At 51.2% G+C, this 23,443-nt stretch overlaps 1 protein-coding gene across 3 annotated transcripts in view; it reads right to left on the bottom strand.

Moving 5' to 3' along the window:
* The window catches only part of ACTN1 (actinin alpha 1), a 98,206-nt gene that overhangs the window by 25,251 nt on the left and 49,512 nt on the right, over window positions 1–23,443 (bottom strand). For all 3 annotated transcript variants that reach the window (XM_079908382.1, XM_079908380.1, XM_079908381.1), the window contains exons 2-8: window positions 20,464–20,578; window positions 16,143–16,262; window positions 8,120–8,206; window positions 6,232–6,319; window positions 5,620–5,698; window positions 1,903–1,984; window positions 592–677 (exon numbers count right to left, since the gene is read on the bottom strand). In XM_079908382.1, the coding sequence (XP_079764508.1) occupies window positions 592–677; window positions 1,903–1,984; window positions 5,620–5,698; window positions 6,232–6,319; window positions 8,120–8,206; window positions 16,143–16,262; window positions 20,464–20,578 (657 nt within the window). The remainder of the gene's footprint in view (window positions 1–591; window positions 678–1,902; window positions 1,985–5,619; window positions 5,699–6,231; window positions 6,320–8,119; window positions 8,207–16,142; window positions 16,263–20,463; window positions 20,579–23,443) is intronic.

Here is a 23,443-nt window from a genome sequence, read left to right as displayed (position 1 = left end):
TCTCCCCAAGGGGTTGTGCAGAATGACCCCGCACGGGGGCCCCAAGCAAGATATAGAAGGCACCAAGGCCCAACAGGGCTGTGGACAGATTTGCTAAACCACGCCTGTGAGCGGGAGAAAGGCGGGGGCTTCGTGACGCCTCTGCAGAACAGGTCGGTGAAGACAGGCGGCGCCTCCCCAGATCTGCCTCTGTAAGGGACGCCTGCTGCTCTGTTAAAGCTATAGCCTCAACAGCGGTGGGCACAGAGGGGCTGCTGCCCACAGCGCTTCCAGACCTCCAGAACCATCCCTGGCTGATCTCACCCATGCCGCCCTTCCTGCTGAAGCCCGCCATCCGGGTCCCAGAAGGTGAGCGCTTTCCCAGTGTTCTCCGAGGCAGTAGAGGAAGATGAGAGAAAGCAGAGGGGCGGGTGGGAGAGGAGTTGAGCAAGAATAACATGCCACATTGGCACCGGGGGCTGCCGCTACCGAAGAGACAGACCATCGGACCCTGTCGACAAGGAGAGGTGGGGAGAGGAGGGGCGGGAGGGCATGGCTTGGGGTCTGGCATGAGGTGTGCTGGGCAAGGAAGGAGCAGGGGGCCCTGGGTACCTTCTGGGCTCCAGAGAAGGCGTGGTAGAAGCTGGACACGTAAGTCATGATGGCTTTCTCATCCGGGCGGGCTGTTCCGACGATGTCTGTCAAGAAAAATCTGGAGTTAAAGCCAGCTGGTGAACACATGATACGCTTCCTGATGTGATGGGGAAAGCAGCTCTCAGAACCACCAAGTCTTCTCGCCAAGACGCTGAGCCTGCATCTAACCAGCCATCTGGCATCAGCTTCCACTTACGGGAACGCGAGAGGTAGAGGAAGGAGTGAAATGGTACCCGAGGAAGGAAACAGACAAACCAGAGTAAGGGGTACTCGGCACAGCTGGTCTGGGTTCTACAACAAGTTCAATGCCAGGAATGAAAGGGGTCGGAGGGAAGAGAAAAGTGCGACAGATTAGAAAAGACACAAGAAATAGAACAACGAAATGCCACGTGCAGACTCTGTTTGCATCTGGATCAAAACAAAGCAACTAAAAAGAAATAATGGGGAAATTCGATTCTGAACCAGGCAGCAGATGTATCAAGAATTATTGTCAATTTGCTTGATGTGAAAATTATTTTATGATTGCATAAGAAAATATTGCTATTTTTAAGGTATGTAATCTGAAGTATGTAGTAGTGAGATGCTGTGATGTCTGAGACTTGCTTTAAAATTTCAACAAAGAAAACAAAAGCGAAAAAAAAAGGAAGTGTGACAAAACCTCAGTAACTGTTCTATCTGGATGGTGGGTACAGGGGAGCTAATTATATTATTCTCCCTGCTTTTGCATGTTTGAAATTGGCCTTACAACTTGACAGACATTGTCACAGACTATCATATCTTCCATCTGTTCTCCTAAGGGCCCATCCATCTTTCCAAAAAGTCATTTGTATTTCCACAAGTGCCCTCTCTCCCACTCCCTTTCCCCTGTGAAGTCAGGTATGTATATAGACCCCAAACTCAAGTCACCCCTTTGAGTTACTCATCACTGCAAGCTCCCATGTGTGTCCATGATGCACATGATAATAAACTTTTTTTCCCTCCCCTACAACCACAAAGGACCACTGCACTCCACCCCGGCACCCCCTACCCCGACTCCAAGGCCAAGCTGAGGACCATGCTCGGGCCGCCCTTTTCGACACCAGCTACCACTTCTCCCTCCAAACCTCAGGGAATCTGTCTGTGGAATCCCTGAGAAACAACTGACCCCCTGGCTCCCCAGATGAAGACCAAGCCTTCTCCCTTCTGGCCTCAGGTGCGGGGCCCGCCCTTCCTGGCCGCTGGCCGCAGCCGGGAGAAGAGTCGAAGGCCCAGAAGGAAAGCGCCTTTCACCTTCTGCATCCAACATCTTGGGGATGTCCAGGTACTTCTCCGCCACATCGAAGGCCGTGTTCAGGTTTGTAAGTGGGTCGTCCTAGGGGGAGAAGAAGAAGAAGGCGGGTGAGAGGCACAAGAAGTCTCTGGCTTCCCCCATCTCGATGATCACCAAGACTGGGGGCGGGGGGACTGCCACATGCCGCGGAGCAACGGAGAGCGCCACAACTACTGAACCTGTGCTCTACAGCCCGCGAGCCACAACTGCTGAGCCTGAGTGCTGCAACTACTGAAGCCCGCGCGCCTAGAGCCCGTGCTCCAGAGCAAGAGAAGCCACCACAGTGAGATGCCCAAGCACTGCAACAAAGAGTAGCCCCTGCTTGCCTCAACTAGAGAAGAGAAAGGAAAGGAAAGGAAAAAGGAAAAAGGAAAAAGGAAAAAGGAAAGGAAAGGAAAAAGGAAAGGAAAAAGGAAAGGAAAGGAAAGGAAAGGAAAGGAAAGGAAAAAGGAAAGGAAAGGAAAGGAAAGGAAGAAGGAAGGAAGGAAGGAAGGAAGGAAGGAAGGAAAGAAAGAAAGAAAGAAAGAAGGAAAGAAAGAAAGAGAAAGAAATGCAAGCTAAGACCAGGCACTGGCCTGGGAGCCATCAGTCTTGGCTTCTGGTTTCAGCTCCACCACCAGCCAGCTAGCTGGACTGGTAAGTAACCTAACCTCAGTGTCCCCACCGGTTACTCAAGAGTTGGCCTAGGAGCTCTCAAGCCCCTTTGGCGCTCATATGAAATGTGGGGCTCCTTCAAACAGCTACAGTCTTCTGACTACATTCTGGCCCTGCTATCTTCTCAAGAAAACTTATTGGGGATCGGTGAGGAGGTGGAGTAATCGGAACCCTCGTGCACTGTTGGTGGGATTGTAAAATGGTGCAGCTGCTGTGGAAAACAGTATGGAGGTTCCTCAAAAAGTTAAACAAAGAACTACTATATGACTCAGCAATTCCACTCCTGGGTCTACACCCCAAAGGATTGAAAGCAGGGACTCAAATAATTTGTACACCCACATTCACAGCAGCATTATACACAATAGCCAAAAGGTGGAAATAACTCAAACGTCCACTGACAGATAAATAGATATGGAATATTATTCTGCCGTAAAAAGAAAAGAGGTCCTGAGACGGGCATACTACAACATAGACAACCTGGAAAACATTATGCTAAGTGAACTAAGTCAGACTCAAAGGGACAAATATTATATGATGCCACTTACATAGGCACCTACAAGAGTGGTCAAATTCAGATACAGAAAGTAGAGTGCCAGGGACTGGTGGAAGGGGGAGTGGAGAATGATGGCTTAAAGGGTTCAGAATTTTAGTTTTGCAAGATGAAGAGCTCTGGAGTTGGGTGGTGGTGATGGGTACACACCAGTGTGAATGTGCTTAAGGCCACTGAACTGTGCACTTAAAAATGGTTAAAGTGGTACTTTAAAAATTATGTATATTTTACCAAAAAAAAAAAAATTTAATGTGGAAAAAAACCCCATAACTTAGTCGGGGGAGTTCCTCGCTGGACCTCCCACTCGATTCTTGGTTCCCAGACTAACCCAAAGCAAATGGCTTTGTCAGCCTACCACTCAGCTTCCGCGTTTGCCAAGGTGAGAGTCACAGGGTACAAAAGGATAAATCCATTCATCTGGGACGCATTCAGGAAGAAACTGCTCAAAATAGAGAAGGTGGAGTCCTTCTGGGAAAGTCTCTGACAGCTTCCAGAATAATAAAAAACCACTGTCAAGCAGCAACAGTCATTTCCGTCCAGGCCCTCGGCCATCCTCAGGCCCCGGGTGCACACCCACCTGCCCCCCTCGATTCCCAGGGACCGCCAGGCCCCCCACGCCCACCTAGAGCGGGTGCCGGAAGGAAGTGCTTCCCGGTCACAGCCCTCGGCTCTCCCCTGTTCCCAAGCACCAGAGGCTCTGGCAACCTCTGTGCTTTCTGGAAAGAATCCACGGTTCAGTGGGAACAGGTCTGTGCTGTTTCTGGATTGTACTGTTGCTACTGAATTAAAGAGAAGGGGAGACAGACAAAGAGAGACAGGGAGAAATGAAAAGACACAGAGAGGGACAGAGGGTGGGGAGAGGCTGGCCGGGAATGAGACAAAGGCCCCTGGACTCTCACCTCCCAAAAGGCTGAGGCTCCTGGAGTCGGGGGGTGGGGCGGGGGCCGAGACTGAAAAGCCACAGTCAGCACGGACCCCACTTTATGTGGGGGTGAGGAACAGCTGTGCACTGGCTGGCTGCTGCCCACCCCGGCCCCCCAAGCAGGGACACAGGCACGTGCACACCTGTCACCACAGGGCATCGGCTGACTGCTAGGGTGGTACGTGATGATGATACCTTTAAAGAAAGTCTCCGCCTCTAGGATTCCCCCACCTTGGCCCCTGTCTGGTTTGGCCACACAGCTTTCAGGTGGGTCGGGGGGTTCTCAAATCGATTTTTTTTCTCTTTGCAAAGTGGCTGAGTTAGAGGGCTGGGACCCCCCCCCATCCCCCAAGAGGTCAGCTGGACCCTCGTCCACATACACCTGGATACCGCCACGCACAGGGCCAGGCAGCGGGGCTCTCTCCTTCGGCAGGTGGGCAGAGGTCCAGCCTCAAGTTTCAGGCCCAGCTTGGGGTTTCTGGAGGGGATAGAAGACTACTCCTTTCCTCCCTCACAAATCCTTTTTGGCGGTTCACCCCACCACACACCCCCCAAAAGGAGGTTCCGATGCCACAGAGCTGCTGCTGCACCAGCAACATGAAGCCTTGCTTGGCCACTGGGGGCAGAGGCAAGGTGGGGGACTTCACTGAACACTGAGCTCTCCAAGTGTCAAGGTCAAGGAGACAAATACCAGAACGGTCATTCCTAGAAGCCCTTTGCCAAGAGATTCAAGGACCAACAGGTGACATTCCAACCCGAGCTCCAGACCATATACCGGGGGCACAAGGAGGGCTCCACGGGTGGCCTCTCCCAGGATGTCTGCACCACAGGGCCTCCTGGTGCTGGGATGGGCTGAGACGGAGGATGCCGAGTACAGTCACGGTGTCCCAGACAGACCTCTCCCAGGTCAGGCCAGCAGCTTTAACCAGCCCGGACACTAAGAACCATCACGAGGCTAGACACACAGCTCCCACCTCCCGGTCTGTTCCTCAACATCTTGTTGCTCAAGAAAAGCCCCAGCAACTTCACCCCAAAAGCACAGATGAATCAAGCAGCACTGAAATCCCCAGCCAAACTTCAGCGATGGGGGAAAGCAAGTCATGGCGGGAAGCTGCCCAGGACTGCAGAGCAAGCCTTGGACAAGGCTGGGACAGATGTCTCTAAAAATACGCAATATCTTAAATTATGGAAGTAATATATGCACCTTGCACAACCCAGAAAAACAGAAGGGAAAAGGCCACGTGGTATCCCTTCATCCTAACAATTGCTTTGGTGGTTCTGATATTTCTCCTGGCAGATTGGGCACGTCAGCAAGTACCTACGTGCTATGCACGTACATACTCAAGCAGCCCTGATAGAGGAGGTGTTTTACTCTTACTTCTAGAAGGGTTGTCTCCTCAGCTCATCTAAGGAGACTGACACCCCTTCACACTGGGCCATGGGCTCTCAGAACAGGGGGCCCAGTCCTGCCCATCGCCCAGCCAACCAAGGGGGACCAGTCGGTAGGAGCTGCTGGGGGAGGGGGCAGGAGGGTCAGGTGAGCACACGAACCTTCCGCAGCTTCCCGTAGTCAATCAGCTCAGGCCGGTGTCGGTGAATCAAGGCACAGAAGCCGAGGCCGTCCTTCCAGCTACCCGGGGGAGAGAAGCGGGGGCAAGCTGGTGAGTCGGGCCAAGCAGCAGGGGCAAAGCACTAAGCAGGGGTCTTCTTTTTTCCAGAGATGAGTACATAACCCTTCAGAGCAGGAGCTGGGAGAAGATACCGTGGGAAGGAACTGTCTTCCTGCCACGATCCCAGGCACTGGGGTACAGCACTGTGGGGCTTGGTAAGTTGAGACACACCTGCCACATCCAACCCTACCCGCCCCCAAGGTCCAGGGCCCTCGTCTGCTCTGTTCCAGAGCCCCAGGCTAGAACTTCCCAGACACGCTCCTTGGGGGTCTCCAAGGGCATCAACCAAAGGTGTATCAGGCAGTAGCTAGGAGGGACAGGGCTCCTCTCCAGGAGGAAGGGGGCATCAAACGGCGACACTCCCTTCCCAGAAAAGCGACTTCTTCCCCAAGTGTCTTTGTTCTGTTCTAGAGCTAAGACTGACCCAGCCAACGGGGTCCTTGGGGGAAGCAGCCCAGGTTCTGCAAGGGTCCCTCAGACCCCAGCCACTCACCTTATGTGGAAGTTCTGGATGTTGACGTTTTTGTAAGGGGCTGTCTTCCTCTGACACCACAAGAGCAGCCCTTCCTTCGCTGAAGTCTCTGTGGGGAAGGGAATGACGGGCAGAGAGGTCAATGGCTGGCTTGGTGGAGGGAGGGGCGTGGGCTCATGGAGGTCCCACCGTGACCACAGGGTCCATGCTCTTTCACACAGGGGGTCCACACAAAGACCCCTAGATTTCAACCCTGCTGCTACCAGGCCAAAAATCTACTTCCTTGACAAAGTTTGAGAACTTATTTGAGAAACATAGAAGTAAGCTAGGAAGCGTTTCATAACTGGCCGCCTTACACATTTAAATACTGAGAAAATGGCTTTTCAAACTTTCAGAATATCTCCCCGTCACTCCCTTTTATGCAAAGAAATGGCAACAATACAAAATAAGCTGGCAACTTATGTCAGGTGGCCACTTTGGGGAGGAAGGTTTGATTGGTCTGTGAAATCTGAATGATTTTCAGATGAATCTTCAGATAGGGGCCCCATGTACCCTGTGGAGGGCACACAGCCATGTGGGAAGAAAGCATTAGGACTTCCGGTTGCATTTAGTGTTCATCTAAAAAAAAAAATGGTTTCCTTATATTTAATGCATGGATCAACACTGTTGCTGTGTGTAAAGCAGACATGTATCAGTAAGATAGGGCAGGTATCTGAGAGGACCCCAGAAGCTCCCAGCCCAGGAGGGCTGCAAACTGCACCGCCCCCATGTGTTCATGGCTGTGAATTGCAGGTTATAGTACTCAGTAAAGTGGGTTTGTGGATGATCTCATTTACTTTCGATTCACAAAATGGACTTTAAAATGATGTTAAACAATTCCTGCAAAGATAATATAATAATTCAAGCACAAGAAAACGATTAAAAAATCAGCAAAGCTAACGCTTCTGCTTTTAGTTCAAGCTCTTTGTCAGTCACATTACAAGATGAAAAAACGATTTAATCAGAACTGACAAGATGTCTACCCAAAAGAATAAACTCATCAAGAAAGCTATTTGAAAACCAGATTTATATCTATTATCACTAACAAGCACCATGCCCTAAGTGACTCCTGAGGGTATCTTTTTAACCACTTCAGCCCTAAATACCAGGTATCTATAAACCAAACTTAGAATTTCACATTGCTGTATCACCAAGTGTCAAACCAAGATTTCCATAACAAAGCAATTTAATCCACATTGTTCTCATTAAAAATTATTTTGAACAAAAATCTTTTCAAGATTTGATTTCTAGGCCATTAAAATGAATTAAAAATATTTTTAAAATATCTCCACCTCATCTTTAAAAAATTTGGTTTGGTGTGTTTTATAATATGCATAGAAATACATGCATATAATTTAGTGCAAAATAAATACACACGTATCAGACATAAAGCTCAAAAACTGCTGGAGTGTGAAATCAAAAGTTTAGAGAGATCACTGCCCCAGACCATGGTGGTCCCTTGCAGATCTACAAGGTGGCCACCAGAGGGTGCTACGGGAGCAAAGTGGAGGACCTGGTGTCCGCTCACCCTCCTGTCACTCCCTCCTGACTGCTATTCCCCTACCCTTTCAGATTTAACAACCCAAGAGCCAAGTGGGGTGTCTCCAATACACTTCCCCACAGCAACCTTGGGCTTTCTAAGTGAGGGGTTTCTCTGGGGCCAACACCTCTATGGGGACCAGCACTCCAAACAGTTCTTACTTCCCTGTAGACTAGGAGAGCGCACAGATGCCAGCGATGGGTAAGCGGCCCAGGATGTGGCCCATGATCAAGGCCCTGTTGCCCCGGGGATCAGGGAGGAAGATGTGATGGTGAAGGCACGGGAGAGGTGGAAGCCTGGGCATGGCATGGAACAGAGCAGAAGACCTACCTTCCACGGAGATGTCCTGGATGGCAAAGCGGAGGATGATGGTCCAGATCATGCCCAGGGTCATTTTCACATTCCCATCCACGATTTCTACAGACACAGCAGTAGGACACATTAAGAAGGGTCTCAGCAGGAACAGAGTCCACACTCCCTGAGTGCCCATGTCACTCCGTGAGCCACTTAGGAAGTCAATGACCACAAACTCCACTTCTAGAGGGAAGTCTAAAAATTAGTGCAATTACATGTCACAGGTGTCAGGAAGGAAGTCTACTTGGGGGCGTCTTGGGGGCACCAGGAGAGTGGTCAATTCGACTGGGTACAACAGGAAAGGCAACAGAGAAGGGGGTGTCTTAAACCCTGAGTGGTGCCACCAGCCTAACAGAGAAGAGGGACAGAATTTCTATACCATCACAAATGTCCTGGCACCTCTGTGAGCTGAGGACCTCTGGGCAAGCACAGCTCTCAGAACAGGCATCCACAGCTCGAAAGCCAGTGCAGGCAACAGAAATTAACCAACCCGACAAAGGTTTATAAACTGCCACTGGAAGGATCCACTAACTCACAAATCAAGTTCACGATGCCACTAGCTGGGTATTTTTTAACAAAAAACAAACAACAGCTTCAAGATCACAATTAAGAGGTACCCCACTATGGGTTTCCCTGGTGGCACAGTGGTTAAGAATCCACCTGCCAATGCAAGGGACACGGGTTTGAGCCCTGGTCCGGGAAGATCCCACATGCCACGGAGCAACTAAGCCCGTGCGCCACAACTACTGAGCCTGTGCTCTAGAGCCCGCGAGCCACAATTACTAAAGCCCGCGTGCCTAGAGCCCGTGCTCCGCAACAAGAGAAGTCACCGCAATGAGAAGCCCACGCACCGCAACGAAGAGTAGCCCCCGCTCACTGCAGCTACAGAAAGCCCGCTCACAGCAATGAAGACCCAACGCAGCTAAAAATAAATAAAATTTTTTTAAAAAATGAATAAAATCTATCTTTTAAAAAAAAGAGATACCCCACTAAATTCAGTCTAAGCAGCACTTTCTAGACTTTTTAAAAAATGTTATAAATTCTATGAAGTAATTTTTTTTTTTTTCTGTACCAGACTCAAAGGCAGGGAATACAAAGATATATAAGCCCTGTCTTCAAGGAGCCTAAGACATGGAGTCATTTATAGTCTTGGGGGTTGAGAAGGGTAACAATCAAATGCAGACTCCTTACCCTCACCTGCTTCCAGGCCAGAAGATGGTAACCTGGCCCCATGGCGAGGTACTCTCAGTTAAGACTCAGGCATACAAAGAATATCTCGTTTTTTCCTACCTGCAACACTAGTGTTAGGGGAGACCCAACAAAACCATAAGAAGGGGCAACTTCCAGGGACTCCTAATCCCCTGAGCCCACACCCACTTGGGTTTGCTTCCCACAAAACAAACCCCTTACACAAGAGTGGATTCCACTAAGGAAATTAAGATCTCATCCCCTTCCTCAAAAGGGAGGGCAAAATTGCATGCAAGGCGAAGGCACTGAGCAGTGATGCCTGGCCACAGCAGCTTCTGGTGGGGACAGTGGGTAAGTCTGCTGAGCCTGCATCAGGGTGCCGAGTAAAGGAAGCACAGTGTCCACTTTGGACTTGGGACAGGATGTGACTCTTCCTGTAAAGAAGGGGGTTTGAATGCCCCTCCCAGAATCCTAGGCATCCGCAGGACAATGATCCAAGTTGGAGAACCTGAGTTAGAGAGACAGAGAGATGTAGCAGCATACGACCATCCTCCTTAATAACTACAACAGCCGGCTGCACTTTGCAGAGCAGGCTTGCGGGGAGCGGGAGTAGTCAGTTAATCAGTCAAGAATCAGTTCCTTGTAAAGCAACTATACTTCAAGGAAAACTGAAAAAAAAAGAACCAGTTCCTAAACGTTTGATATTTTTAAAATGCCCTTTCATTTGTGACTCCCAATGGCTTTGCATCTGTAATGTTCAAAGTGTTTATATAAATTGATAAAAGTCTAAACTCATAATACATAAGTAGGCAAAAGACATGAATACACTTCAGAAAACACGAAATACAAATAACCAATTTGTAAGAATGTCAATCTCGCTTGGAATTAACGTTATAAGATACCATTTCCCAGCTATTAAATTAGCAAAGTTGAAAAACAGCGAACACACACCCGGGTGGTAATAAGGCTACCATACTGTGGCTAGAAGTTTTTAAAAAAACAAAAAACACCTTTCTGGGAAATAACGTGGCAATAGGGAGCAAGCATCTTGAAGTTGCTCAACTTTTTGAGAAAAAAATTCTCTCTCCTGGGCTTCCCTGGTGGTGCAGTGGTTGAGAGTCCGCCTGCCGATGCAGGGGACGCGGGTTCGTGCCCCGGTCCGGGAGGATCCCACATGCCGCGGAGCGGCTGGGCCCGTGAGCCATGGCCGCTGAACCTGCACGTCCGGAGCCTGTGCTCCACAACAGGAGAGGCCACAACAGTGAGAGGCCCGCGTACCGCAAAAAAAAAAAAAAAAAAAAACTCTCTCTAGCCCAAGCCAGTGGAGTGAAATACAGAGTAAGGTTGCTGTGAAGGCCCTTGCTGCCAGGGTATTTATCATGACCACACATTGGAAACCTGTGAAGGTGCAAAGTACGAGGCATGACTGAGCAAATCCCCAGACTTGTCACCTCTCTGCTCAAAACCTCCACTCGGAGCCAAAGGCAGTGGCTGGTGGGGCCTCTGGGACCCCTCCTCCCTCTACCCCTCCAGTCACACGGCCTCCCTGCAGCTCTCCCTGGTCCTGGGATACCCCTCACCTCCCTCCTGTTTCCACTCACCCTTCATCTTCTCACTGAGACCTTCCTGGACCTCCCATTTTACTTTTCTACAACCGACATATATATTTTCTTCTCCCTCTTCTAGAACGTAAGCTCCCTGAGGGTAAAGATGTTTTGTTTTGCATCACTGCTTAAGAGCCCAGCATTGTCCCTGACACAGAAAAGGCCCTCCATCAACATTTGTTGAATGAATGAACAAATGAATGAATGAATGAATAGGACACTGGAGGACACTAACCACAGGTGGGCGAGCGGGCAGAGAACATAAGAGCACTTGGGCTCCTCCAGGACCGCACCCAGGTCTGGAACAGAGCACAGCTGTGCTCACCAAATAGACAATTAGAACATAATTAAAAATGATGTTCACAAGTTTTTAATGACTTGGGGCCAGTGTCCCCACCCCCAGCTGCCCCATTTGTGAAGATCAAAATATCCCAGCCGGGCTTCCCTGGTGGCGCAGTGGTTGAGAGTTTGCCTGCCGATGCAGGGGACACGGGTTCGTGCCCCGGTCCGGGAGGATCCCACATGCCGCGGAGAGGCTGGGCCCGTGAGCCATGGCCACTGAGCCTGCGTGTCCGGAGCCTGTGCTCCGCAATGGGAGAGGCCACAACAGTGAGAGGCCCACGTACTGCAAAAAAAAAAAAAAAAATCCCAGCCTCCTGCTGGCCTTGAGCTCAGTGTCCTCCCAGCACCAAGGAAGACAAGGCAGCTTCTTCTCTGGGTCTCGCCTACTTACGTCTCTCCTCCTTCCACAGAAACACCCAAGCCCTGGGGGTGTTGCTTACTGAATTCTAACTCCTACCAAAGAAGCAGTTTCACTCCAGAAAAAAGGGGGGCCAAGGACAGGCAAAGAGAGTGGTGTGTGTACAGTTAACAGCCCATGTACCACCCATCCCCAGGGCCCACCTGATTCCCCACACACCCTCAGAGTGTAACCCTCCCCAGAGGGCTCTCCTGCCCTGGTCCCGAGAACGGCAGATCCTTTCCCCAGGCATCTCTGTTTGGAGTAAGGCTGCCCATCTCATAGGCATCTATATGGCCTGAAATGCTGGGTCCAAAAGAAGGGTTCCAAGGCCACAACTGGGCCCCTGGGGGAAAAACCACGACGCTAGATTAACAATGTCTGGGACTTCCCTGGCGGTCCAGTGGTTAAGACTTTGCCTTCCAATGCAGAGGGTGTGGGTTCGATCCCTGGTTGGGGAGCTAAGATCCCACATGGCTTGTGGCCAAAAAACCAAAACATAAAACAGAAGCAATATTGTAACAAATTCAATAAGGACTTTAAAAATGGCCCACATCAAAACAATCTTTAAAAAACCAAGCCAAACCAAAAAAGCAGTGTCGCTGTGGGTGTGGGAAGAAGCCATTCCTAGACCACAGCTACCTGTGAAGCTGTTCACATCCTGATTTTACTCAGAACCTGCCTGTCCCCTGGCCCCAGTCCGGGGACGCAGTCACTGAGCAGTATTCAGACGGTGGAATGAATGATGCCGAAGGAACTCCACGTGATAGAAACTAGAACCCTGGGGGTCACCACCTCCCAAGACCATTGGGTTTAGCTACTGCACCCGCCGCCCCCTCCATCCTAAGGACAGATGCTAAATCTTCGAGCCCACCCCCAAGCTCTAGCGCCCAAAGCCATCAAGCTTTCCCTGCCTCAAGATCTTCAAAGGAAAAATCCTTCTCAGGTGCCCTCATCTGGTTAAATCCCACCACTCACCCACGTCAAGTCCCAACCCCGTGAAGTCTAGACATTCTAGAATCAAGTATCACACAAGAAACCCCAAGGATCTATTCTAACCCCTGCCGCGGTGTGGATGCTTCTTGCCCCTGGCCTCCATCTTTGGGGGCAGGGAGCCCGTACCTTTCCCAGAGCACCCACTGCATCCCCTGAGGTTCTGTATGTTATCCACAGTCAGCCTGCCCACAGGGTCTCCCTTCCGGGCCTGGTTCTGCACGTCAGAGTCAGTCAGAGTCGAGACCTTGCCCCACGTGATAACCCTTCAAAGGTCTGGGGCCTTTCACCTGGGCTGGGCCTGGTCCCCAGGGCACCCCAGCCAGAACAACCGGCAACATCTCCCCCACCCCAACCCCAAGAGGGCTCCTTCCAGGTGATCCATTCCACTGCCTTCTATAGTCTACAGCAGTAAGCTTCACTTCATTAAAATAAACAAAGCCCATTCAGGGCCTCATCCAGTTTCCTGGCTCAGCAGAGCGGCCGTCCTGGCATGATCTTGGTGCTCAGCTTTTTTTTGTTTTCTTTTTTTAAATTTATTGGAGTGTAGTTGACTTACAATGTTGCGTTAGTTTCAGGTGTACCCCAAAGTGATTCAGTTATACATGTACATATATTCATTCTCTTTCAGATTCTTTTCCTATATAGGTTATCATTTCAGCTTGAAACGGGAGGGAGGATCTCAGAGGGAAGGCTTGGCCTGAAGGCAGCGAGAAGGTAGGGAATGGCTCATTTTAAGGAGGCTTTAGAAATCTTTTGAGAAGCGAGGCTGGTGCCGAAGGAGCTAGAAAACTCTGGCCAGCTAGGTTAGGTGACTCCCCAGAGATCAGAGGGGGGTCGTGAGCGTTCACACCCATGTCAGTCTTTGCTCCTTACCCCTCTGTCGAGACAACACAGCCAGCTTGACCTGCCACTTCAGAGCTGAGGAAAATCAGACATGAAATTTCTGTCCTGGGCCCCTGCAGAGGAGGCAGCAAAGCCTTGGGGTGATGGGAGAGCTTCAGACCTCAGCTCCAGAGCCCAAACCCCCGGGGTTTACTGGCTCTGCCATATGGAAGCAGTCTGGCCCAGAGCCTGTACTACACACTTCCATTCCATCAACTTCTTCGAGCCTCAGTTTCCTTGACTGTAGAATGTGGCTGGTGACATGACAAGCCTGTTAAAGTATCCTGTCTAGTCAGCCACAGATCTGGAACTCAGCAAGTGCTATTCTCGCCCATCTTCTCCTTTCTTCCTCCCCTTTGGTATTCAGAGTCTTTACAAATATATTTTTTTAGGTAGTTGTTAAATGTTCCTTTCTAAAAATCTGGATTTCTGGCTTCTTTTGAAAAATTGGAAGATCTAGCAATGCTTGAAGAGTATTCCCACACAGCAACAACTGACCAGATCTACATGGCAGCTGCCCTGCTTAGAAGGGCATGTTCTCCCCTCTTCTCCCCACTCATCCCTACCGCTCACCCCAGCCCACATCATACGTCCTCTACTTCCCTGTTCCACTGAGCATCTGAGCTTGCACCAGACGACCTGAGTGGCAATTTCTTTGGCTTCCCATACCTGCTTGGTTGAAACTTTTTCTGCCAAGTCTTTTATTTATTTATTTTTTTTTTTTTTTGCGGTACGCGGGCCTCTCACTGTTGTGGCCTCTCCCGTTGCGGAGCACGGGCTCCGGACGCGCAGGCCCAGCAGCCATGGCTCACGGGCCCAGCTGCTCCGCGGCATGTGGGACCTTCCCGGACCGGGGCACGAACCCGCGTCCCCTGCATCGGCAGGCAGACTCTCAACCACTGTGCCACCAGGGAAGCCCATTCTGCCAAGCCTTGATTCCTCCCTAAGAGAACAAACTATTCTTTTCTTCTTAACAGGCAGCGATTATTTTCCCACTCACAGAGCGAAGTATCCTGCTACGCACAAGCCCTTCGAACGTTTACTGAGCACTGACTGTGTGCATCACGCTGCTAGGAGCTGGGGCCACAAGGATGTAGAAGACGTGATCCCTGCCTCACAGCTGAGGGGTGGGATGCATAAGGCACCACCTGTGATGGCCTCAAGTACTAGTCTGAGTCCCTGGTAAGGCAGGGGTCAGCAAGCTTTTCCTGTAAAGGGCCTGATAGGAAATATTTTCGGCTTTGCAGGCCATATGGTCTCTGTCGCAACTATTCAATTCCGCCTGTAGCAGGAAAGCAGCCAATGATATGTAAACAAATGGGTATGGCCGTGTTCCCCTAGTTACAAAAACCCAGGTCAGCCAGGTTGGACCCCGTGGACTGCAGTCTGCCAACCGCTGTGCTCCAATTTCTCAGTTTGATGTTGATATATCTAGCAATCCCTCAATTGCTAGAAAAAAAGAGGACTTTAAAGTCATCAACCAGAGAAGAGATCAGCTCCTGTGGATTTACTGAAGCAAGACCCTCCAACCTCTGCAAGGAAAGGCCACCCTCTGGGGTATTTCTCTGGAGTCACTCAGACCTGAATTTGAGTTCTGGCTTTACCACTTGCTGATGATGGGACTTGGGACAAGTTAATCTCGTCAGGCATGTATTTTCCTTTTGTAAAATGGAGATAATAATTAGAGCCACCTCGTAGGGCTGGTGAGGGTGAAAGGAGATCACTGGTGCAAAGGGCTTCAGCACAGTACCTGCTGCAGAGCAAGTGATCAGTAATCACAGCCAGGCTTGTATCTACAGTGAAGAAGTGAATGAATGGAGATGGTGTCTCACTCACCTTCTGATCTCTGGCACCATACAGCAGATGCCCAATGCATTGCAGAATCCCTAGGACACAGTTCTGACGGGGCCTAGTTATGGTATTTTATTCCCATCACCTCACGACCCTCCCTAAATCCTTCAGAACCATCACAGTGCACACAAGAAATTGTGCAACCTCCTTTTAACCATTAAGAACATGCTAATAATGGTTTCGACTGAGCTTTAAACAATTTTTTTAAATTGAAGTAAAGTTGATTTACAATCTTGTGTTAGCTTCAGGTGTATAAACAATTTTTTTGTAAGTAAAGGGCAAAGAGTCAAGAAGCTGCTCTGCTGGGAAATGATATTAGAAATGTTCCTAAAGGCGTGTGGACAGCCATCCTGCAGGGGGCTGCCTCCACCCAGCCAGTGTCTGCACACTCTCCCCAGACCACAGAACTCTCTGCTTGGGACAGCGCGATGCAGCCAGGCCTGTGGAAGAGGGAGGTGGCATTCCACACAGGTATATCCCACAGCGCTAGGATTCCGCGGAGGGGTTGCCAAGGTGCTGAGATTGGATGGAAAGTGCTGTTTTTACATGAAGGATCCACGGGGTCGACCAGATGGAGGTGCTGGGAGCCCTACTTCCAAATGCCCCCAGGGATGTCTAGAAGTGGGTGGGACATAAGAGTGGGTCTAGGAGTCAGGCTGGAAAAGGCCAAAAGAGCCAGGAAGTTGTGGGGTGGGGAGAATCCCACTCCGGGGGGCAGCCAGGGGCAGGCCTTACTCACCTTCAGCTCCTATGGACACCAGCTTGACCCCCTTGCTGGCTATGAAGTCCAGGGCCTTGTTGACATTGGAGATCTTGTGCACCCTCATTTTGCCTCTCTCCGGCTTGGCCAAGCGTTCACCTGAACACAGACCGAGAGGGAGGGACAGGAAGTGAGATGCTATTCTCCGACTCCTCAGGTCTAAACTGCTTGCAGCCACTCAACAAGTCTGTATCAAGCCCCTAACATATGCCAAAGACTTGGCTGTGTGCTGGGAATGCGGGGGTGCACAGAACAGTTTGCTGCCTTCATACACTTATGGTCCAGGAGGAGAGACAGATCTTCATCAGAGAAACACATAAATGAACAAGCAGCCAGAGGGTAAATTCTTAAAATAAATGCTTTAAAAGAGACACAGCAGAGGAGGGCAGGCAGGAGGGCGAAAGAGTTGTGAGGTGGTCAGGGGAGGCCTCTGAGTGGGAGGCAGCCAGGCCCAGACTGCAGGGACTGGTGACCAAGGCAGAAGGAACAGCACATGCAAAGGCCCCGAACTCCTAGCCTAGATTGTTCTGGCCTGGGGGAGTGCTTGGGTCACTCTAGAGTATTCTGGAAGAGTCCCCTGTGCTCTGCCAGTCCTCTCTCATTTGAGCACCGCTGCTCTTGTCCGGTTACTGCCTCCCAGGGGTACCCTCGGCTCAGCTCTGAGTCAATCCCCCACCGTCACTCCACAGCCACTCCCCCACCCCACCCCACCCCTCCAGCTTCCACAGGGGAGCCCCTGCTGCTCAGGCTTTTCGGTCAGAAGCTCCCGGGAAACGGGTGTTGAGGAGCAGGTTCTCCAAACACCCTGTTAAGAGCATAGACCAGAGGTGTCCAGGGACCTCCTGAAACCAGCTGAAAAATGCGTATGTACAACATGTGTGCCCACATCTGGGGAAGGGGCGCACAGCGTTCAGAGTCTCTAAGAGGTCAGGGACCCTAAAAGGCTGAGAACCACCATCCTAGGACCTGAAATTCAGGACCCTTGCACCTGCCACGGTCTCCAGCCCAGCCCAGCAGTGCCCTCCCCGCTCCCTTCCGAGCACATCGACAGTCTGGCTGAGAGATCTCGAGGGGCAGGGTGGCCCTGATGCTGGGCCATGCCCACCCTGTCAGAGCGGCATTTCTCTGGGGGGCCTCCCAACTCCCCAGGGGGCCCCCCAGCTTCTAGAGAACAGAATTCCTGCCACAGATGTCATTTGGCCGAGCAGCTCCCAGGGAAGCACAGCTGGGTTTTTATTATTAAATCAAGACTTTCCGCTCACGGCTTTCCCAAGGCTGTGGCCATTGCCCCCCTCTCTGGCAAGGAACCCTACCGCCCTCCTGAGCAGATGAGATGCCGCAGGGCTTCCCCCCGATAGGATGGATGGAGGCAGCACCTCGTGCCCCCTAGAGCCCCAGCCCTTAGGTCCTGCTAAGCCTGAGTTCGCCAGCCAGCCCACCAGCCACGTACACTGGCCGGAACGGGGCTTCTCCAAGACAGTGGAGGCAGCAAGGATAGTGGTTCTGGGACTTCAATCAGCACAGAACCACCAGGAGGACCTGCTAACTGCAGACGTCCAGTCCCCTTCCCCTGCTTCCTGAGTTTCCGATTTAGGAGGTCTGGGGTGTAGGCTGGGAACCTGCATGTGGCCAAGCAGTCCTGCTGATTCTGCTGGGTGGTCCAGGGACCACACTCAGAGGACCTCTGCAGGGAGCACCCTCTTCCTTTCTCCTGTTATCCTACCCATCTCCAGAAATGCTCAGGAGGAAAAGGCAACATCTCGGTGACTCAATCTCTCCCCGCCCCACAGATGTGCACAGGCTGGCCCGTTCAGTGAGAGCATCTGGTGGGTACGCGGAAAAGCCCAGCGGGCAGTCAGTCACTCTAATATTTGTTGAGCATCACCTACGTGCCAAGTACAGGTCTAAGCACTTGGGATACAGATGAGACTGTCACCACCCTAAGGGGCTCAGTGCGCAGTGAGGAGAAAACACATGAGCCAAAAATGATCCTGCTGCATGGCAAATGACACACTAGAGGAATCAACAGCCTGTTCTAGGAGCCCAGAGGAGGGCAGCCACTCAAAGCACGAGTGAGGGTGGGGGGTGGGGGGCGGTGGTAGTCAGGGAAGCCTTCCTGGAGGAAACGGCTAAGCTGAGTTTTGAAGAACGAAAAAGAACAATGCCAGGTTTGTTTAAACTAAGAAATGTTGGAAGAGAGGTCGGGAAAGACACTCTAAAAAGCAGAAGAAAACATATGGCAGTTCCTAAAAAAATTAAATATAGAATTACTCTAGGACCCAGCAATTCCACTTCTGGGTACATACGCAAGAGAACTGAAAGCACAGACTTGAACAGATATCTGTACACCATGTTCTTAGCGGCATTATTCACAATAGCCAAAAGGTGGAAACGACTCAAGTGTGAATTGACAGATGACTGAATAAACGAAATGTGGGATATATATACACGATGGAATATTTGGCCTTAAAAAGGAAGGAGGGCTTCCCTGGTGGCGCAGTGGTTGAGAGTCCGCCTGCCGATGCAGGGGACACGGGTTCGTGCCCCGATCCGGGAAGATCCCACATGCCGCGGAGCGGCTGGGCCCGTGAGCCATGGCCGCTGAGCCTGCGCGTCCGGAGCCTGTGCTCCACAACGGGAGAGGCCACAACAGTGAGAGGCCCGCGTACCGCAAAAAAAAAAAAAAAAAAAAAAAGGAAGGAAATTCTCATACATGCTACTTCATGGAGGAACTATGAGGACATTATGCTAAATGAAATAAGCCAGTCACAAAAGGACAAATATTATGATTCCACTAATACGAGGAACCTAGAACAGAATCTGTGAATCAAGTTCACAGAGACAGAAAGCAGAATGGTGGTGGGCAGGGCTGCAGCAGGGAGAAGGGAACGGGGAGCTGGCACTGAATGGCATGGGGCCACAGTGTGGAATACTGAAAAAGTCTGGAGATGGGGGGCGGTGATGGTTGCACGACAATGCGAATGTACTTAATGCCTCTGTGTACATTTTAAAACGATCAAAATGGTAAATTTTATGTTACGTGTATCTTACCACACACGCACGCCCCACCCCACCCCACAGATTTCACCTGCAGTGAAAATATTTTCAAGTATTGGGGAGTGGGGGAAGGCAGTCGGAGCTTGTGCAAAAGCACAGAAAACAGAGAGCGTGCCGTCTGGGGAGGACTGCGTGTGCCCCCAGTGTGGCAGAGGGTCTGAAGTCTGACACATTGTGGGGAATAGTTAGTTGAAAACACAGCAGGTGCCAGCTCATGAAGGATCCTGCTAGCTATGCTAAGGAATGCGGGCTGCAGGCGCAAAGCCCCAGAGAGGCAACGAAAAGTTTCAAGCAGGGAACAGCGTGACCATATTTGGGCCGTTGGACGGACCCTCTGGCTGCGTGTGGGTAACGGAGGGCGGTGGGAAGGGAGAAGCTGGGAGGAGGGGTCAAAGGCCTCTGGACATTATCTAGGTGACAGCTGACGCAGGCGCACTGACACCGTGAGGTAGCAGAGGTAAAAGAAGGATAATAGAAGGAAACAGAATGAATGAAACTTGAATGCCAAAGAGCAAAGGCATTGAACCCTGGGGCACATGTGGGGGAAGATGCCCAGTGCGACGCAGTATTTAAAAGGAGGCTCCAGGGAGAAGGCTGGCCTGAGACTAGCCTAGGACCGGCGGCAAGGTGGAAGGTAAAGTGGAGAAAGCAGCCAAGACCCTCCAGTGCATAAGCTAGAATCTCGGGCCCTCCAACCTTTAAGGGATGGTGGAGGACAGGCATTCATAAGAAAGAGGAGATATGCATTGGCGAGGAGCTGTCCCTCCGGATATCTGGACACCCAAATTCCAAGCTGGGGGCTGGATAAGGGACTGGAATCACCTGGATACAGGTAGCAGTGGAGCCAGTGTTTGGAGATGGTCAGCCACGGTTGCTTTCTTGACCACAGAGTCCCAGCATTTGGAGAAGAGACCTCAGAGACCATCCTTCAAACCCCTCTTTATGCAAATGAGGATGCTGAGGCAGAAAGGCGGTGACTTGTCCAAGGGCACACAGGTAGTTGGCAGCAGGGCCAGGACCAAACTCAGTCTCCTTGTCTGAATTCACACGTCACCCCCAACTTTTTTCAAGACACCCAAAGCTACCATAGCCAAGGACAGAGCAGACGCAGAGGTGTCAGGGCAGCATTCCCAAAGTGGCAGAACCCAGGGGGCGGTGCCTGATCCTGGGCCACGGAGGCCCCACGCCTCTGGCATCACCGCACCCCTGCTCTGGCTCTCCCAAGGCCAGTGGTCCGGCTCACCTGAGATGACCTCCAGCAGTAGCATTAGCTTCAGGCCATCCCGGAAGTCCTCCTCGATGTTCTCGATCTGCGTCCCTGCCTTCCGGAGGTGGGAGTTGCACCATGCTGTAAACGTCTGCGCAAAGGAAAGAAGAGCAAGTGGTCAGTCTCTCCCACAAGCCACATGGTCTCTGAGGCCCTTAGGACCCGTCTGTCTCACGCCCTTTTTCCAGTTGTTCTGTATAAGGTGTTGGGCAGGCTGGTGTTGTCATCCTTGTTGGTCAAGACATCTAACCATAAAGGGTGAGAAACCCACACAGCAGAGCCCATAAAACCTCTCAGCGTGGTTGTTCCGCAGTCTCCTTCACCTCATCGCAGGGCAACAGCTGAGGGGCCGCCCTGCAGGGCCAGTGGCATGGGTGGGCACCTTCCTTTAACAGCTCCCCTCCCAACCTTCTTCCCGAAACATCATCCCCACCCACACTGAGACGTGGCACAATTCCATTCTTAGCAGTTCACCTCTTAGATTATAAGGCGTAGTTTCGATCTTCACAGTTACAAGGTCGAGGACCCCAGGGGTAAAGTATTAAGCCTCATTAACACCTTAGGGTAAATAAGTTTATTAAATCCTTGTCCATCTGGCAGCTAGCTAAAGGAAAATTAATCAGTTTTGTTGGGGACAGAGTTCAGAGGGGCAGTGTCAGAATAAAGAGAGAGAAGTAAGTACCCCCATGGTGTATGTGTGTGTATTTAGGGTGGGAGGTGGAGGCATCTTAAGATGCAAAAGTAAGAGCAAGAATTTCAAAAAGGGACCGTCAGAAGACTAAATGAAAGACCAGCAGCGCTGTAATTTTCTGATCTGTGGGGAGAGAGCAGCCACCTTGAAGCTTCTGTATTAAGCCATCAGGCAGGCCAAGCTATCCTGCGCCAACAGCACCCTCTGGTGGCTCACACAAGGAACAGCGTGACTCAACAAACGTGAGAAATAAACAGCATGCACTTCCATTTCGCTCGCCCATCCGAACAGAACTTGGGCAAGTGTCTCTCCCCAGCTGTCACAAATAGAGAGAAGAGCTCTCTTACTTTAGATCCAATCTATTCCTTGGCAACTCAAGACTCCTCTGCACCAAATGGTACTCTCAACTACATGGGGGCTCAAAAGCCAACCTTCAGTCCCCCACAGCAGGGCCAGCCAGCTCTCTCCCCACCTGTCCTGCAAAGTGGCAATGGTGACAGTGTTATTTCTCAAAACAGCAAGCAACCACCCTGGAAATACTCCCCCTCTTCGGAAAGGTCACCAGACTCGTGACCCGACCACCACGTCCTCTTGCCCTGGGGAACTCCAAAGTGAAGTGGCAATACATGGGCAGGAGAAGTGCGCAGTGCCACGGCAGTGAGTACTGGGGAGAAGAGATGGCCGCGTAGGCTTATAAACCAACAGTTGACGAGCCTGTGGGCAAGAAGGCGAGCCAGCAGCCCACACGAGGTGGGGACAGGGGGCTGCACTATGACACCCCTCCAACACTGGGCCTCATTCTTAAATCATACCTCACTAGAAACTCAGCAACACAGGGTACTTCTCTCTCCCTGCAAACACAGCTCCACTCTAGGCCAGCCCACACCCATGATAGACAAGAGGGATGTGCGTGTGCTGTCCCAAAGCTTTCGTAAGCCTGGCACACAGCTTGGGGGTGGGCAGGGGACATACACTGATCCCTCAGCCTGGAGTGTCCTTTATGTCATGCTTGGCTAACTCACACTCTTCTTCTAAGACTGGGCTAAGATATCACCTCCTCCAGAAAGCTTTCCTGATAGCCACCCGCCACACTGGGCTGACGTGTGAGCCCACGGCACCCTGCAACCCCTCTTTATCATTGCCCGTATCCCACTGCATGGTGGCCACCAGTCAGCTTCACACCTGGACTCACCCTAAAGTCTCGGGGCACACAGTCATAGATGCAGCAGTGAACAAAATAACACAATTCCTTGCCCTGTGCAACGGACATTCTAGTGGATGTAAAAGTGAGAACGGATGCAAAGTGGGAGGGTCCTGGACGATCCAACCACACCTGGATGGTATCAGTGCAGGAGGGTGATGGGCCAAACAGCGCTCTCAGAGACCCTCTGGAAGAGGAAGACAGCTCAGAGGAAAGAGGATGAAGCAGGGCAAGAGAGAGTATCTACCAGGTCCCCCTCCTCTCGTGTTGGCATTGCAAACCTAGCAGGGGATGAGAGCCTACTTAGTTTTTATTTTCACTGTGCTGTCAATTTTTTGATGTAAAAGATATTGAAGAATTTTTAAATCTTTAAAATAAATATGAATTTGTTTGTAGCTCCTTATTCTCTCCCAGCTGTCACGTGCTTGTATATGCACTTCTACCCGGGTGTCAACACACTGTACGTCGATGGAGGGGGGGGGGTCATTTACCACCATCTTGCATTTCCACAGCATGTTACTCTCATCTCCCTCCCAGGCCCACACTCAGCTTCTGCCTGGGGTTTTCTGCTGACTTGGCAGGAAGTGGGTCACCCCAGCAGCTCAAAGGGATAGTTTTCAGGTCCAGTGGGGCCAGGGTCCTGGTGGGAATCCCCAGACCCCCGCAGCTGGAGGGGCTGTGAAATCTGTTTACCACCCAGTCGTGGAGAGGGGATGGGGTGAGAGAAAAGAGGAAGAGGCCACGTGGGTAAAAAGGTACCACTTTTGCAAGAGGAAAAGTGCTGTTGAAAACAGCCAGCCCCATTTCCTGGAGAAGCCAGTCCCAGAGCCCTGGAGGCTGACACGCACCTGTGTTCCCTCAGACACCCACACAAAGTCCTGCCTCTGAGGCCTCAGGGGCTGCACTTGGTTAAAACCCCAAGCCCCCTTCCCGGCCCCTACAGGTGGCTGCTATGAAGGGGTCTCTGCCACCTCCCCAGCAAGCAGCTCGAAGCTCAGGTCATGGAAGAAAGGGTAACTCAGTGATTAAGAACATGCACTTGGGGGGGCACCAGATCCGGTTCA

The sequence above is a fragment of the Stenella coeruleoalba genome, assembly GCF_951394435.1.
Source record: "Stenella coeruleoalba genome assembly, chromosome: 2".
Lineage (NCBI taxonomy): Eukaryota > Metazoa > Chordata > Mammalia > Artiodactyla > Delphinidae > Stenella > Stenella coeruleoalba.
This window is presented reverse-complemented; position numbering and strand designations above follow the sequence as displayed.